At 43.2% G+C, this 18431-nt stretch overlaps 1 protein-coding gene across 1 annotated transcript; it reads left to right on the forward strand.

The window, feature by feature from the left end:
• Positions 1 to 3552: 3552 nt before the first annotated feature.
• nalf1a (NALCN channel auxiliary factor 1a) lies at positions 3553 to 18288 on the forward strand. The gene is made up of 3 exons (XM_086036376.1): positions 3553 to 5117; positions 16204 to 16375; positions 17515 to 18288. Exons 1-3 carry the CDS (start codon positions 4431 to 4433, stop codon positions 17805 to 17807), a joined length of 1152 nt encoding a protein of 383 aa, XP_085892502.1. The 5' UTR covers positions 3553 to 4430; the 3' UTR covers positions 17808 to 18288.
• The last annotated feature ends 143 nt before the right edge of the window (positions 18289 to 18431 follow it).

The raw sequence follows: 18431 nt of genomic DNA on the forward strand, positions 1-18431 counted from the left end.
GCCATAACCCCATCCAACGCAGAGCAATGGGTTGATGCGATGGATGATGAGATGTAGTCGCTAAGAGACAATAACACATTTAACCTGACCAACTTACCTAGGGGTAAGAAAGCAGTGGGGGTGGGGGTAGATTGGTGTATGCGCTTCAAAAGCGATACTGAAGGATGTGACAATTACAAAGCATGTTATGCTGCATATAGTCAAAAGATGGCTGTAGATTATGAGGAGACATTTTCACCCACTGCAAACATGACGAGCAGTAGAGTGCTAACGCAAAAGGCAGTACAAGATAAACGGATTTTACATCAGATGGATGTCAAAACAGCATACTTGAACGCACCAATTGACTGAAATTTACAGAGAGCAGCCGGAGGGATGTGAGGTCAAATCAGGCACCTGAGACATTGGTGTACAAGTTACAAAAGTCACTTAATGGACTAAAACAGTCTGGCAGAAATTGGGACAAAATGCTGCATGACTATTTGGACAAAAACAAAACGATGCAAAACCCAGCTGATCATTGTTGTTTCCACAAAAGTGAGCAATGATGAGAAAATAAGTTTGGAATACTGTCCACCAGACCACGTGGTGGCAGATGTTTTAACAAAAGCAGCAACAAAAGTTAAGTTGAATACATATTTGGGAGCTGATGTGTTTGTTCATATATACACAGCGTTTAAATCAAAATGCGTTTTGTGTGGTCAAGATAACAACGTGAGAGCAAATGGGGGTGTTAAAGATATGTGCTCTCAACGTGTTACTACTGCATTGCATGTATGTCTGTTACATTACAATGTTCCTTTCAATCTTTATTGCTTCGTATCAAAGTTCTCACTCCTTCCACACTGTCAGACGAGACAGGGTTGTGTGCGGTTATCCCTCTGTCAATATAGTGATATATTGTCGGTTTGTTGATCCTGAAAATAGTCGGACGCAATACTACTGCTGGGTAGTCGCCACTAAGACACCAGGTTGATGTTTTTCAACCAGTATCTTTTCAGTGTATTATTACCGGTACTAATATTTTCTTCTCCGTGCACTAATGCCTTTAAGGTTGACTATGTAATTGCAACTTTGAAATCACAATCTTCGTATTCCAGTGGAAATTCTCTCTGACTCTCTTGGACTTGACTCACCTCAAGTGGAGGAGAGGGACGTGGCGACTACGGTGCGCGGCATTAACGTCAGAGCTGGAGGTGTCTTATCAATTGAACAAGATTGAGGAGGGTCGCGAGCGGACGCGTGGGAGAGTGGCTTTTCAATGTAAATTGATCCGTAGCTGTTGGCAATGATGATGGACTCCATGCACGCAGCCCTTCCCGTTTGATGTAAGGTGGAACGTCAACTTCCGGTCGGCGTGCAAACACAACGGCAACGTGGGGAAGGTGTTAAAAGCGGTAGCTCGGTGTGTAAGGTCTCAGGATTTGAATTCAGAGAGCATGGGTTCAAGTCACACTGTGGGTCAAATGTACAGTAAACGTGACAACTTGTTGTTGGAGAGATGCTTGCTAGCATACTGGCACCTGTCAAGGTGCCCTTGAGCAAAGCATCCTCCATACCACTACAGCTCGAGTGGTGCAGCGGTTTTTGCACATCTCCTTCGATCATCTTCTTTGATGCATACATGTGTGTTATTTGGTTCTAGTGTATGCGATGAGCAACTCAAACTAGACCCGAATGAGATGATGTTCCCCCTTGAGCGCCCTTAAAGAGTAGGCCTATATTAACACATGGTATCTTGAGATATTTGTTCTTTGACCATGCTTGTTATTCAAAATACTCATATCTAATATCTTTTCCATTCAAATGTTATGGGCATGCTATGAATCCGTTCGAGGCCCCCGTAAAACGGAAAAACAAAACAAAATCTGCAATGTGTTTTTTAATGAGAAACATAACAATATACTGAAATATTATATTTTATACAAACATACAGTCATGACTTAATCCTTAATAGGGCACTCATTGAAATACTATGACATTTAAAAAAATGAACTTTAAAGTGTTATTGGGTGCCATAAGCAGAGTTGGAATAAATCTAAAAAAATGATAATTTGTAATTCATCATTTAATTATTTATTTATAATTCAGATCACTGCCATGTGATCTGTGATGTAGGGTGATCTCTTCTGAATGGTTGAGTGACGACTACCGGTACATGGTTCTTGACAGGTTCCGTCTATGTGACGGACCGGTCCGTCTATCCGCCTATGACGGACGCCCGTTTTGTTGACGGTTGACGAATGGCGGGTACAATTTGAAAATAGGCGGACTGAGCATAGTCGGAAGCCCATGTATTTAATTCGTCTTTCGTCTGTAGTCCGTCTTTTGTCTATTTTTCGTGGCCAGGCTTCGATGGCAGTGGCGAGCAACAATAGCGAGTTGCATGCTTGGGGGACAAATTTGAGTGAGGGACCAGGCTGTGAACAAGCTTCCATGGCGCAGAGAGTCACTGAGTCAGTCTTTCTGTTCAAATATTGGCCAGCGTCGGGGGGATTGTATTGATGTTTTCAGTTGGAATCACTTGCGAAAGCCAGTCACGTACTATTAATACTTCATGCTTATTTTCCTGCCTGGATGCACCAGCCAATCATACTGCAGAGGGGTGTGTCCTGAGCAGAACTCAAGCGGGATTCATAAAGTCATTCTTCACAAAGGATACAGAACATAGTATATGACTAGGAGTGCTGTTACATTGTCTGCATGTGCTGCTGCGCCATTTGTGTTCGAATGTTCATAGCTTAATTATAACACAGTCACATAGATGCTAATCACTGTCCATTTTAGCATTAGCGTGCTAAAGGCTAAGCTATGTGGTTTTTTTTTTAATGCACAATATGTAATTCTTTGTGTTTGATATTTAGATTGACAGTAAACTTAAACTGGGAATGACAATAAACAGCTTGAAATCTCTTTTTTGATGAGTTGTTCACTATTTTTGCTCACTACTTTTCTCAGACACTGAGACCACCACACATGTACTTGCAAGTCAAAGTGAAAACTAGGGTGAACAACAGTTCAAATTTGAAAAACTGTCAGGTCACTTGTATCTCAAGGCACCACGGTTTTGGAAATTACACTAACATTAAATTGAATGACTCGTAGATATGGTGTTTTGCACTTAAACTGGTCAACAAATCATAACAAAATATTTTAATCAGAGATGCGAGTAAACCTTTATGGATGACTTTTATGTGCTGATTCCCAATATGTCTTATTTTTTTCTCTAGCACATCAGGATTACATAATATTAATAATAATAATAATAATAATAATAATAAGAAGAAGAAGAAGAAGAAGAAGAAGAAGAAATGTCATGTCATCTTCCAAACCGCTTATCCTATATAGGGTCGCGGGGAGTTGCTGGAGCCTATCCCAGCCGTCAATGGGCGAAGGCAGACTACACCCCGAACTGGTCGCCAGCCAGTCGCAGGGCACACATAGACACTGTCACTGAGCGGGAATCGATCCCACGCTGCCCGCACACAACTCAGGCGTGTGTACCACTACACTATCAGCGGACCTAAGAAGAAATGTAATATAGTAATTTAGTAATATGAACAAGTCGATTTTTATTCCCTGAAACGTCATAGCTATTAATAACAACGCGTGGTAAAATCCGTATGGCTCAAGCTTTTATAGGATAAAACTTAAAAACAAAAAATGAAAACATCTCAAAAACCCGATGTGCTACACAAAAAAGTAAAGACATTTTGGAAATCAGCGTCAAAAATACATTCTGGGACAGGAACACATTAAGCCATCGCTGACTACAATTTTCGAGGAGAGCTTTTATTTTGTACAAAAGGGACCAGAACTGGCGAGCGTTATTACAGCCAGCCTGACAGCTTCCTGCGAACACGCACAGTTCCTTGGCCAATATGGCGGCGACTTGACGAAGGCAGCGGGATGAAGAGGGTGAGGGCTTGAAAAAGCAAAGAGGTCCGTCACAGGCTGCGGGCCTATCCGCCGACACCGAGCCAAGACCATGTTGGAAGAGACAGCCGCCGCAGCGTAGCACGACCGAGGTGTCGGTGAGCGTGTGGATAAGATAAGACGCGTTCGCGAGGCCACGCAAGAGAAGAGGAGAGGAGAGGAGAGGAGAGGAGAGGAGGAGCGGAGCGGAGCGGAGCGGAGCGGAGCGGAGCGGGGCGCGCGGCTCGGCTCGGCTCGGCTCGCCTCGGCGCGGGGCTAGGACAGCGGCGGCTTCCGCCCATCGGTCAGCCATGGAGGATGTGGCCCGGGCTTGCCAGCGTCTAATTTGCCAGCCGGCCCACGCTCACTTGGATGGGAATTAGACGCGGAGGCCAAGGCAAGCCGGGACAAGCCACCAGCCGACACCTGGAGGGGGAGGAACGCGAAGCGGACCCCACGTCAATGACTGTTGCGGCAGAGGAGCCGCCACGGTGGAGTCGGCCGGTTCCCAAAATATGACCAGGGGTGCTGGGACGTGTTGGCAGCAAGATGACGACGACGGCTTCCAAATCTGGATAGAACCCCCCCGCGAGAACCAAAAGCCATTCACCGACTCCGAGAGGGCGCAGAGATGGCGACTGTCCTTGGCATCCCTCTTGTTTCTCACCATCCTTCTCTCTGATCACCTGTGGTTCTGCGCCGAGGCCAAACTGGCCAGGACCCGGGACAAGTTCGGATCGTCCCGCCTCCTCTTCCCCCGGACCCATTCAGCACACAGCAGCCTCAGAGAAAACCCACTCGCTATTTTTGTAGGAAACACGAGCAAGCATTTGTGGCGGCTGGAAACTTGCCACACGGACACTTTGTCCAACACCTGCTTGACTTTCGCCGACGCCGACCATTTGTGCAGGGGCCTCTCCGGTAAAGAGGGCACGTCGGGTGTAAATATGAGCGATTTGTACCTCTCCTTTTGTAACTCCTACTCGTTGCTGGATTTGTTCGGCGGCTCGACCAGTCCGGACAATTTGAACTGCAGCCTGGACGTGCTCGGTGACGGCGACACGACCCGATGCAGCCTGTGCGTGCAGGCGTACCAGCGCTACGACCAGCACGCCCAGGAGAAGTACGACGACTTTGAGCTCCTCGCTCGGAAATACGAGCCGGCCGAGTATTCGGTACGGACGTGCATGGAGCAGTGCAAGGTAGGCGAGGGAATTTCGGTTTGGGGGGGAGGAGGAGCGGGGGTGTTGGTGGTTTTTGGCTGATGGCGAGGGTGATGTTGCGGCCATCTGTTGATTTGGACCCGGATAGACGCCAGCTTTGTGGTCCCCCTCCTCCTCCTGTCGCCATGGAGACGGGTGACAGATTCAAGGAGATGAACCGGCCCCATGTTCATTCATGTAGCTGCCTGGCGGCCCTATGCTAACGTGTGCGCACGGAGGCCCTACTGCAGAACTCCTCCAGTCTGTGTATCATTCATTCTTTCCATTTTTTGTACATTTCCAATTGAAAAATCAGCTAAACCATAGTTTTCTATACTGTTTACCCTTACCAGGGTCGCAGGCGAGCTGGAGCCTATCCCAGATGAGTTTGGGCGAGAGGTGGCGTCCCTTGGAATGGCTTCCAGCCAATCAAAGGGCACGTACAGCAGTGCCTTGAGATACGAAAGACACAGCCTCTGAGTTTTCTCGAGATAATGAATAGTCGTTCGGCCAGTTTTTTTTGGTTTTTGCTTTGCTTTGGATTGTAACCACAGACTTGAGATATCGAGTGCTGCATGGTGTCAGCAAACTCAACTCACTTCACAATAAACTGCAATTTGGCAGGTAGCGAACACGTTCCTCAAAAAAGAGGCTTCAATCTGTGAAACTTACTGTCAAACTAAACATAAAGCAAAGAGAATTACACATCATGTATTTACAACTGAACAACTTTGCCTTAGGAATGCCCTGGCTATCTTAAACTTAACACATATTAGAAAAGGGCTAACCATTAGCACACGTGTCGGCGAGTTATAATGCCGTACGCATCAGACATTTGAACAAAAATGGTGGCGCTACACATCATATCACTTATCGCAATACTCACAGGGATATATTCTTTATCCTCTGTAAAAACTACTATTATTGCAACTTACTGAAGTATTGACAGTAGCGGTGACCTCTTTTTCTGTTTCTGTATGACTGTTTTGTCCTGCCCCCTGTTGGCCAAGACGACAGACACAAAAACAAGGCGCTGCACACCGAGTTGAATTGAATTGAACTTTTATCTCAAGGCACCACTCTGTCGTTCAGACAAACAATCATTCATGCTGACAATTTAGAGTAAAAAATGAATGAAGAAAAACATGCATGGTTTCGGAATGGAGGAGCAAAATCGGAGTCCAGATTCGGTCCCCCGAACCCCAAAACTGTGAGGTGGACTGGAAAAACCAAAAAAAAGTGAGAGGTTATGTTATTTGTTGTGAAAAAATACTTGATATTTCATAGTTCCGTTCTAAAAATCAAATGGAAAAATGGGCCACATAACTGAATTTGACTATAATATTCAATTATTGGTGATTATGTGACCCGGGGGTTTGGTATTGTATATTAACAGACGCTTGTTTGTCAACGTTAGCCTCCACATTCCGTTTTGGCCACCACCACAATCTAGCAAATGATCAACCATATTATAACATTGACAATTATGTATTGTTTAAAGGAACAAAACAAGTGATGCTTATTTCACCGTATCGATACTATCGGTATCAAGCCCATACCAGCCTTATTTCAAGGTATTGGGTCCTCCGTACCAGCAGCTACCGATAACGAAGGCAAAAAAAAAAGAAAAATCTGACATTGAGTAAGAAAGAAAGAAAGAAAGGGTGGTCTTTGGTATTGTTCACAGTGGTCACCGTTATCTGTCATTATGTTAATCTAAATTTTATGTAGCAGAAGTACTAGCGGTATCGGTACTCTGTATTGGTTAAGTACGCAAGAGTGAGTACTCGTCCCGGTTTCTGTTTGGAAAATAAGCGGTATTGAACATCCGTCCCTACTTATAACATGTATCACCTCAAAAATAATTAACCGTCCAAGTACCGCCATAATAACCAGCGTTTAGGAAAGTAAATTGTCTACTTACTGTAAAATGATTTGATTAATATGTATTTTCACAGAAGTTAAATAAAAATTGTACCCGAATGAAAAACGCCCAGTTAAATATTAAATGAACATGTATTGTACTGTACTTGTAAAAAATATACTTTTTCTTTGACTCCTTTGAGCAGCGTGAAGCTGCTTTGTTGGAATACTCAACCGCGTTGCCCGTCGCCAGGTGTTCACCGGGCCCGTGCCACTCCACATGGAGAATGAGTTGTTGAAGTCAAGAGGTGGTTTGGCGGCCTAATGTGGCGGAAGGCTCTTGTTTGCTCATCTTAGTCAGATGCACTAAAAAGCCTCTCGACCAGCTTGATTTGATCACCGGCCACGGTTTAGACTACGCTTGAGGGGGTCCAACTTAAAACTACAGCACGCATACACTACCCAAAATATTGATACAACAGAAGCCAATGTCTGTACAGATTTAGGTTAACGTGCTTCACTTTTACATTTCCACGTACTCCATATTGATTAGAATTGGCATGTTCCCGAATTGTAAAAAGCGATATGTTTTCAGGTACCACCCTTGAAAAAAAACAACAAAAAAAAACATGGTACCCCAGCTATGTTTTTTTCAGAGGGAGTGAAGAGCTGAATATCTGAGTGGAAGCCGTCGGTGTTAGTGAATGGTGATGCCAGACTCCATTCACAGAAGCCCCAGCCAATCTCAGACGGCCTCTATTCACCCAAACACCGACAGCGAGGCTGCACATACATGTCGAAAATCCCACAAAGCCATCTGCTTGCCTCTAAAAAGCGAACCCAAACGCGTTTGGATGCCAACACGGCATGCTTTGTGAACTGACACTTTGACTACCGAGGCTGTATGCCATCATTCTTTCCACGGTTGAATACTCTTGCTTGAGTCATCTGTTGGTAGAACCTTAACCAGGTGCCATGTCATCATTTTATCACGTATTCATGTTGAATGTCTGTGCAATCACATCCGCAATACAAAAAGGCACAATGCAGGTATTCCTTTCATGCCTGGCCATCTTAAAAAATATCACGAATCGGTTTATGCGACCAGCAAAGCTTTTGTTTGTCCGGAGCTCCTTCAAGGAGTTTTCCTTTCAAGGTCGCAAAAAAAAATCCGACAAGGATGCGACTATTGCTAAAAAAAAAAAAAAAAAAAAAAAAAAAGACAGTTGGCCGCTCACCCCCGCTCATTGGGAGATTTAGCATAAGGACTCACTGCGATGTGAACTGTGCGAGTATGTATCACCTTCTGAATCTCCTCTTACAATGCGTTGTGCTAGGGCTGCTAAGCGATTTTGAACCGTAACCGAATTTTCCGGATAAAACCATGTTAGAAACGTTCAAATCGGCACGTTCGATTTTTGTTATTTTTGGTGTATCAAAGTGTAGCCCATTTGTACTTTCTGTATTGTGTTCTGTTTGTACATTCTCTTCGTATTTGTACTTTCTGTTACTCTTCTCTTCGTATTAAGAGCTCTTTTTTCCGGGCGGTTACTTCCGATTTTGTCATGCGCTCACGTGAGTAGCGCGTTCCATCCAATTGCTGGAATGCGGAAGCGATTGTCCGCCGGCCGAGGAGAAAGTGACACATGCGGGGGATTGTTTGCCGCAGGAGCCGACCGACTATCTGAGCCGACTGCCGAGTGAGTGAGGAAGTGAAGTGGAGCGTATGCTCAACCGACGGAATTGACCAGGTCGATGGTGAGCTAGGAGCCCAGGATTGAAACTTGGAAATTGCCTGGAATAGAACTGAACCATTCGGAACCGTCCCTGCTCTGGCCGGGCTGGTAGGAGGCTGCATTTTAACCAGCCGATCCCCTTCATTGAACTTAAATTGACTGGCATTTTGAGATTAAAGAAAGAAAAATTCAGTTTAAATAAAAGACATTCCAAATACTTCATCTTTCATTATTTTTTATTTTACAAAGAAATCGTAATCGTAAAATCGGGATTGAGAGAAAATAATCGGGATTTTCTTATTAGGCAAACAGCCCTACGTTGTACCGTAACACTTTTTTTTTTAATCCATTAAAAGATGGAGTGTCAGTCAAGGAAGACGTAAATTGCTGCAGAAAGATGGACCGAAGGACTTTTGACGGACTAACTGACGGGACTGACTGACGGGTGACGAATGACGGACCAGCAAAATTGAGTAAAATGCCCACTTGTATCCCAACTGTGTCCCAGTACTGGCATACAAACCGAAAATTGATCTTCGTCAGGGTTCGTTCAAGGTCGCGGATGGTTGCAAAGATGTTCACCAACAGTTTTAAGGTCACAAACAGCTTTTCTTGTCACCGGGAAATTTTGAACATGTTTGCTCTTTTCAAGTGATAATGCGACCTAATGACCAACTCAGACAAATGAATGCCCAAGTATGTTTTGATGAAACAACTATGACATTTGTTCGTCTCTCTGCTTCTTTTTATTCAAATTGAGCGTATTTGTGTAAACACGTCCGCGTCTTCTGTGAAAATGAAATCAATTTAACAACTGGAAAAAAACCATGTAGTGAATTGGTAAACAATACTGTATTTGTTGATGACATGACAACAGCTTCCAAGTAGATGAACACAGGGGAAAAAGAGTGGAACTCAACTGGCAAACTGCTGTAGACATAGTCGGTTTGTTTTGACCCTAAAGCCTGCATTATCCTGAGATCACTGATGCGTCTTAACTCGTTGTGCCTTTCAATTGTTATTCCATTCATCCTGGGTCACACCGTGTTGCCGTTTTATAGAGGGCAACGTTTGTTTTGATGGATCGTATTGTTCACCTGTCTCGGTGGAGCACTCGCATGTACTCGATATATTACTCGTACCTTCCTAGTAGTCTTTGTTGTCATGAGAGATGGCTTTGAGCCGAACCCTTCAAGGAACTTTGCCCCACGTGATTACAACCCTTGGCACATCCAGGGAGACAAGCTAGCCACCGCAGCGCTTGCACGTCGAGCAAACAGTGAAACTGAGGTTGGCTGCGGGCGGGTAAAAGCGTGTTCAGGCAAGTGGGAAGGTCTGAGATTTGCAGAGGGCTAACTTGTCGCCATTGCCAGACTTCAGACCGGACGTGGCCACTGACATTAGAGTGTGGGCAGGTTGAAAGAAGGATACAGATTCTGATTTTAAATGGAAATACAGCATTTTCCACGTTTTAAAAAAAAAAAAAAAAAAAAAAAAAAAAGGAGTTTTCACGGTCACTGATGATGTAGTGGTCATTGACACTCGGTAATGAGTGAGTCAGTTTTTGTTTGTTTTTTGTTTTTTTTTAAAGGGACATCAGACTTGAACATTATGAGCTCCTGCACTGCAACTGAAGCCTGATGTCACTTTGGTCTACTCTGTCTGCAGTAAGATGAACATATTTACTGTTTAAATTAAATGATCTTTTTCCTAATGTGGTGTGTGCTGCCCCCCCCCCGTCCCCCAGACACATTTTTTTTTTAATGACTATTTAATCTTACGTGTGCCTGTGCATTGGTGCCCCAGTGCGTGCACGCACGTACCTGCGCCTTAATTTGTAGACACCCACAAAGCTTGAGTTGAAATTTAAACTTGGATGACCATGAGAAGACTACAGGTGAAAACGATAACAGGACAAAATGAGCATTACAGTGACAAAAAAAAAAAAAAAAAAGTCCAACACCAACCAAAAAGTACAAACAAGGCACCAACTATCTAAAACTAACCAAAAGTAATCCACACTGCTGTATCCGTAACAAGCCATGTTTTTTAGCTGGCTCCCTTTGGCAGTATCGCTTGTCTTTTTTTTTTTGGTATGTGGATCAAGAAATACTTGCAAAACGACATTGTTATTTTTATTATTATTAACACTAATAGTATACAGTGAACCCCTGCAAAGTCGCGGTTCAGTATTCGCAAATACGCATATTTAGAGATGTTTTTTTTTTTTTTTTTTCAAGTATCCTCCATTATTTGCTGAAAAGCTTGTCTCTTCGCTTTTGTTTGTGCTCAGGCCAAAGCAATCCAAGTATTACTTTGGCTCCATCTGGTGTAATCTCGGTGTTGATTTGAGGTTTCATTCATTGATGGTGTTTTTGTCTGCTTTTGACATGTCCTGTTTTTTTTGGCAGTCATTGACCACACTTTCAAAAATGAAATTGAAAGTGTTTCTGTTTCTCTGCCGGCGCAGCTTCTAAAAGCCTTGTCTGGTCTACTTTGCTCTTACAATTTTCCAGTATTCCCCAACATTTATTATCGTGTGTATAAATGCCCCAAAACGAATTTAATAACTTAATATTGTTTGGGTAAGGTTCTAGTGTTCATACTTGTTTGCCCCATGTCTAATGTCATGTCAGTTTGTATTAGTGTTTTATTGAGACTAGTATGCAAGTTAATACATTTCTGTGAACCTCGTTTGAAGGTGGTTTGTATGTGTTCAATAATTTAGCTACTTACTACAGTTGGTTATGTAACATGGGTTCATGATTGTGTTCTGTACAAACTCTATGCATGAAGTTGGTGCTTTATGGTTCTCTTCTCAGTGCAAGAGAAGCACTATTTTTAAAGATACGTTTTTCTACATTTCATACATTACTATTTTTAAATACAGTGTGATGGAATGCCCTTTAAGGATCTGATCGTGAGCCCACGACCCCCGGGAACCATGGATGTGCATGACGTTGGCCTGCTATTTATTTTAGTTGACTTCTGATACACATTTGCCCTCAATTCAGGTCACTTACACTCACAATGGAGGCTCTGCTTAGTGACGTGTTGACAACAGACGTATCTCAAGCTATGCGAAGTTTAGCAAATTTCCAAATAAACGACCCGTCGACGACTTACATTAATCGTCGACGATTTGAATCGTTTGACGTCGTCGTGATAAGTCGACTAATCTTGGCAGCCCTGACGACCAAACACGGCTCAGATTCAGAAAACAGATCAGCCGCGATTTTCAGTCGACAGAAGACAAAATGGCCGCCCCCACTGATGGCTAAAAATGAGTGCATTTTGCTGCTTCGCTTACATTCCACAAAGGCAAAATTAATCAGAATGCCGTGTTTCAACTAGTGGTCCTGCTGGGAACATATTCTTAAAAAAAATATGTTTGGGTTGACTTTGGCTTTAAAGCTAAGGCCCGAAGAGGAAGTCTTTTGTTTCCTCCTAAATTAACGTTGCATTATTTTGCAAGAATTATTTTATTGTGAAATAACGCAATAAAAACTGAAAACGTATTGTTTTATAACACAAAAGTTTTGCAATAAAATGCAACAGTATTGCGTTATAAAGCAATCTTAAATATTCATGTGATGTCCCCTGGCGGGCTGCGTCGTCCGGTGACCGATGGTGGTTGTGTGGGCAGCTAAATGCTGTCTTGGTTAAATAGTTGTAAACAATTCAATTCACTCCGAGCCGGTAAATGGATGTGGATAGGAAATTAGCCAGCTAATGAACTTTAAATCATGTATTTAAATCATGAAACTTCTGCCGTTAGCATCCCTTCCCAACGGCATGCATGGACACTTTTCTGATTTTTGGGGCGGCGGGTTGTTCCGGGACTGACGGACTGTAAGGACGGAGGTGCTTTAAAAGGACGAGGACGGACAGGGTTTGAGGGCGATTATTTTTATGAATAAGGACGGAGGGACGATGACGGAAGGGTACTACCCAGGACAGAGGACGGACAGACAAAATAGGGTAAAGTGCCCATCTCTGCTTATTATTATCCTTAGAGTATTTTAGAGTTATTTCACTGTCAGCTATTATTTAACAACTTTTTACTGAAGTACCGTATTGGCCCCAATATAAGACGGTGTTTTTTGCATTGAAATAAGACTGAAAAAGTGGGGGTAGTCTTATATTCGGGGTCTAGACGTTATACCCATTCACGACGCTTGATATCATCGAAGCGAATGCTGAACTTGACTCCGCTGGCCAAAGCAACACGTGAGGATGACGTGCTATGGGAGGAGCCAGAGGATGGCATTAAGGACAGCGACACTGAGCACAGCGAGGCAGATAATTGTTTGTGAGGAGTAATGTTCTGTCATGACAGATCTCAGCTACTCTCAAGTTTGCATTATTTTAGTGCGATGTTTTTCCTTATTCGGATGTGTTCGACTTCTCTTTGATGGTTAATGCCGTTATTTTGTTAATTTTGTTGTTTGATCATAATAGATTGGTTTATTTGCATTTCAAAAACCAGAAGCCGTCCATTTACGAATGCGATCGCACTTTAGTTTACATGTTTAAATGTTGAGATATTAAGATTTGAATGAGGCAAAATAACGTGCCTTTTCCCTCAAATATATTGTTATAATCATTTGTTTCAGATGCACTGTAATTATTTTCTGTATAAAAATTAATTTGGGGTTCAAAAAAACTTTTTTCAAACTTTCAAAAAAGAGGGGGGGGGGTCGTCTTATAATCAGGGCCGTCTTATATTCGGGCCAATACGGTATTTGCCGTGGTATCGTTTCAGTGCCGGTATCGGGGTTATTTTTCGCAGGTATAAATCCAAATTTTTGAATGGCGACCGCCAATAATACACATAATGTTCTCGCCTGAGAACACCTGAGGTTCCATCAGTGCTCAACAGGGCACTTCTAGTAAACAGCTGAGGGTTTCTGAAAATCCCTGGAAGCTTGTCAATATAATTGAGGACTTACTAATTAGGCCGCTGCTTTCTGTTTGCATCAGTAAACATCTTCCCTCTTTTGTTTCTGTGAAATAGCAGTAATTGTGTGCTTTAGGGTGATTATTATAAATATAGAATATTCTTACCGGGCAACATGGGCAGGTGATTTGCATAAAAGAGGACCATTAAGAACTTTTCTTTTGCTTCGAGTGACAATTTAAGTTCAGGTCATGGAGGTTGGTGAGTGAAAGGTTAAGCTTATCATTTCGATCTTCTTTTGGTGATTCGTGACTTTGTAGTCGGTTTGTTTGGTTAAAATGTAAAAAGGGAAAAGCACACAGTAGGTGTGGGGTGGTGGTTGCAAGGGAGTGTTGAACCAGATATTTTCACTTTTACACTGGGACAAAATGGGACCGTGATCTTCTAGATTTGGTAAATGGAGCATTAGCGGGGGGGGGGGAAGCTCATTATAATTATTACTATTATTATTGACTTACTGTAAATAGGGCTTGACCCCCCCGGTTGAAGACACATTTCTATTCTCTGGCTTTTGATCCGACCTGAAATTTTCGGCTCTTTTCCGGTGTCAATCGTATATAGTATTTTATATGAATTTATTGATTAACACTTTTGTATTATGGCCTTTTTTAATTGTTTATTATTTATTGTTTGGAAAGTGCTTTGTTACAGCTCTAGCTGTTATGCAACGCGCCATATACATAAAATTGTATTGTATAGTATTGTATTTCTTCAGCATGGGTCGCTTTAGCGTCTAAGGAGGCGCGGCGCTCAACATCTGGAGCTGCGGGAGTCTTGCGAATACATTTTCCGACCAACGCGGAAGCAACTCGTTTGTCCGACGCGTTCGCAAGTTGAACGTTCATAATGGAGCCCGTGCTTCAATACTGTCCGGAGCAGTTCGGCGTGGCGTCACATGGCCGACGGCCCACCGAGCTACGAGGTGACGGAGGATTTCTGAGTGCCAGGTCCCCCATTCACAATGATCACACATTAGGCTGATCAAATCAGACCGCGGGCCTGCTTCCTGGCTAACTCAATTTGCTCTCATACGCTTCCCCTTTTCACGCTGTTGCGCTCGTGCGGAAAGCCAACAGCGAGTGGGGCAGCACCTATTGAGCGCTCATGAAAAGCCAGGACTGACGTTACCGTGGTAACCGCGGGCACACACTTTCAGGAGGACCCCGATTTTCTGTCCGTCAAGTATTGTTTTGGTTCCATCTCGATTGCCGCGGCATCCCTGGACTTCTTATTTCACCTCTCAGCTGTCAGGAATGATGGTGCCACCGCGTCTTCAGAGGAGCGTTCGGGAGCAGCGCAAACTCTCGAAATATGATGCAGCCATTGAGGTGTCTCATTTCTTGTTTTTGGCCGTGATCCATTTTCTGTCTTTTGCACTTTAGTACTACTATTAATTCAAGACGAGCATCATGCGTGTCAAGCCTCATAGCGTGATTGAATTTAAGATTTGGTTCCATTTGTTTTCTACATTCTGCAGAGTAGTGTTGTCACGATACCAATATTTCGACTTTGATATTATACCCGCATAAAGTGGCTAAATACCGGTTACCGAAACGGTACCTCAACAAAAATCGAAAATCAGCTAACGCAGCAGAATTAAAACTTGATATTTTTCAAAATGTGTTATTAATTCAAAACATTAGGATATGCTTCTGTTTGTGAGTGACTACATGCAAATTAAACTTGGAAGAAAACTAGTTCCCATTTATTTATTCTTTTTAAAGAGGGAAATCAACCCAAACATATTTTTTTTCCAAGAATATGTTCTATGCAAGCCCACCTAGTTGAAACAAGGCATTCGGATAAATACTGAAAATGACATCGCAACTGCTCGGGGCTCAGGTCACGACCAATCACGGCTCAGCTGCAGGAAACAGGTCAGCTTTGATTGGTCGTTGCTCATCACCCAACACTGGCTGAGTAACAAAAATACGAACACCATACAAGGGTTAGAAACATGACATACTTGGTTGAAGAAACAATATAAATAGAAAATGATCTAATCTGTGAAAAAGGAGTTATATTAATTAATGTAATGTTACTGCTATTTTTTTAATGTATTAATAATTCCTGGTTATTCTTTCAAGTTGATTTTCGGGAGTTGAATCCATACCGCGTTTTGAAATCAGTGAATAATCGTGTTTGCAAATCGTGATTTGAATAGCCGTCAAAATAAGTGTGATTATCATTGATCTTACCCGCCGACTGATTTGAACGAGCTTGCTGCGGAGCAACTTGACTTCAATCCCATCAAGCACATTTGGGAAGAACACAGATGGTGAGCCAGGCTCTCTTTCAGGTCCGACATCATTTATGCTCTTCTGGATGAATAGGCGCAGCATACTCCCGAATTCTTACAGAAAGTCTCCCAAGAAGAACTGAGGGGAACTGGGGGCAATTTCATTTTCAAGTTTATGCGTAACGGTCAGAGATTGTATCATAGACCAGCATGTTTTTTTTAATTTATCTATTTGTTTATTTATTTTTTTCCCCCCTCGAATCATGAATTCTTCTCTGTCCCTTACAGACAGCCTACAAGCCCTGGCTGTGTGCTCAGTATTTCCCCACCATGCAGCAGTCGTGTCAAAGAAAGGTATCGTGCCACCAGTACTGCCTGGAGGTCCAGCAGAGCTGTCCATTCATCTTGCCGGACAACGATGACTTGATCCACGGCGGCAGCCCCAGCTTCATCTGCGCGGGTTATTGTCCACTCTGTCTGGCTATTCCACTCTTTCACACTATTCTTGTATAATATATAGCGATATAATATCGTATACAGTGTTGAAATGCTTCCTTATCTTTACCGAGCCCTTTGCGCCGTTTTTTTCATTGGAAATAATTCTCACGGCACTTTTCGCAAAGTCATTACACTGAAATAATGTTGAGCTCGTATGAGTTTGCTCATCAATTTCACAACTTTGTGTGTAAGATGGACCTGTTTAGTTGAACGCGAGACCTCTATCGACCTTATGATCAAGTTGGTCAAACAATAGGATACTTCGAGGTTGCAGAGAGTAATTGACCAGCGTTGACCCGACCGTAAAATGACGACAAAAAAGGTTTAGGTATTTATCGATTTTCATCCGTCAGAATGCCGACGCTAGCGAGTCTAGCTGCCGTTCTCATTCGCAACCATTTTATTTCTTATTTTTGTTCAAGCGTATGAAGTAGAGGGGCAACGACTAATCGATTAATCGACTGCTTCGATGATCAAATGAACTGAGAATTGAATCATCGTTTAGATACCTTGTTTAATTTTAAATCGTCCCAATCCGTGGAATTTCAGCAGACTCTCGACAGTAAATACTTTCAGATTTCTTTTGTCGTCCATAAAAGCAGACTGATTGCCTTCCTGTTTTTTATAAAATACGACATTTTTGCCTATTTCCAGACCAAACCGGTAACTGAGTCATAATTATTTGTTCATGCATTTTCTGCATTATCCATTTGAAAAAATGTCCTTTTTGGGGATTAAAGTGGAGGAAATTAAAAGTTTTTTTTTTTTTAATCTGATTCATTGCTTAATTGACAAAATAATCAACAGATTAACCGATTATTCAAATAATCGTTAGTTGCGGCCACAAAATGAAAACTGTCACCTTGTTCGGCAGACATTTTGCTGCTTTGCAGAGACGGACGGGTCGAAGGGTCCTCTGTAAATTGACTGATTGGGAAGATGCCCAAATAATCAACTCCAAGCTTTAAACATCAACGTAAAGTTGACTCGTCGGCTAATTGGATCAGCCCCTACTCTCTAATTAAATTTGATAATGGACTCTCCTGTTTTAAATGTCGATGTAAAAGATCTTTTTTCTGGTCCGTGTCAATCCCATTTCAGGACTCTTGAGAGAGCATCCATCAGAGAGCAAGGCGGAGTGCTGTGACGTCCGATGGGACTCCAACGTGGACGGTCCCTCGGGCGAGACGCTAAAAAGGACTGCCTCCTCCTGCCGGCCCAAGGGGGCCTCCTCGGTCACCTCTTCCGCCGCCCCAAGACTGTGCAGCGGGCGGCTGAAGATCTGCCTGCTGGCGCTCGTCCTCCTGCACACTGTCATCATCATATCGGCCTCCCATAACTCCACGTTGGCGGGCGCGGCCGTCACCTTATCACCGGAGAAGAGCGAGGAGTGAGCGCCGGGATTGGCCAACGTTTAAGGTTTTTTTTTTTTTTTTTTTTTTTTTTGGCTTTTGCAAATGTCACGGCCGGGGATACGTTCGGCATCGCCTCTCTTAAAAAACACCCAGCACAGGACGCCGGAGGGCTTGGTTGAAGGACGGACCGCCCTTATAAAGAAGTGACCTCTTGCCACTTAAAACCTGCTCATTGTTTCTATTCCAGCCATATGTTTAGGAGCATCTTGTGCCTCCACCTCTCCTCTCTTTCTGTTTTTTTATTATTTTTTTTTTTTTTCAGTGTTTCTATGTCTGGATTGCACGTCAAAATGGACAGCGATGAGGTGTGCGCCCCTGCTTGTCATTACATCCAAATTGTTGATCCCTTCTTTTGACTAATCCACACTATTCCTCTTCCTTGCGACCTTCTCGTAGCTCATCCATCACTCACGTGGGTCTTTCGAAATTCAGCTCGTAGATATTTTCTAAACTCCTCCCCTCCCTCCCTCCCTCCCTCCCTGTGATGCGACATGCCTCAACAGTTTGGGCCTCAAGTGCACTGAGACTAAAGGTAACGGCGCCGAGCAAGCGCTTACCTGGTAGCGTTAAATGTACCTCACGATGGCAATGGTGGCACGAAGA

The sequence above is a fragment of the Filicampus tigris genome, chromosome 1 (assembly GCF_054856515.1).
Source record: "Filicampus tigris isolate MCC_2025a chromosome 1, RoL_Ftig_1.0, whole genome shotgun sequence".
Classification (NCBI taxonomy): Eukaryota; Metazoa; Chordata; class Actinopteri; order Syngnathiformes; family Syngnathidae; genus Filicampus; species Filicampus tigris.

Excerpts from the sequence above, each read along its gene's own strand:
- nalf1a (XM_086036376.1), top strand. The coding sequence starts at position 4,431 with ATGACCAGGGGTGCTGGGACGTGTTGGCAGCAAGATGACGACGACGGC. Across the intron at positions 5,118-16,203 it reads CGTGCATGGAGCAGTGCAAG|ACAGCCTACAAGCCCTGGCT; the intron begins GTAGGCGAGGGA and ends TGTCCCTTACAG. Across the intron at positions 16,376-17,514 it reads CCCCAGCTTCATCTGCGCGG|GACTCTTGAGAGAGCATCCA; the intron begins GTTATTGTCCAC and ends ATCCCATTTCAG.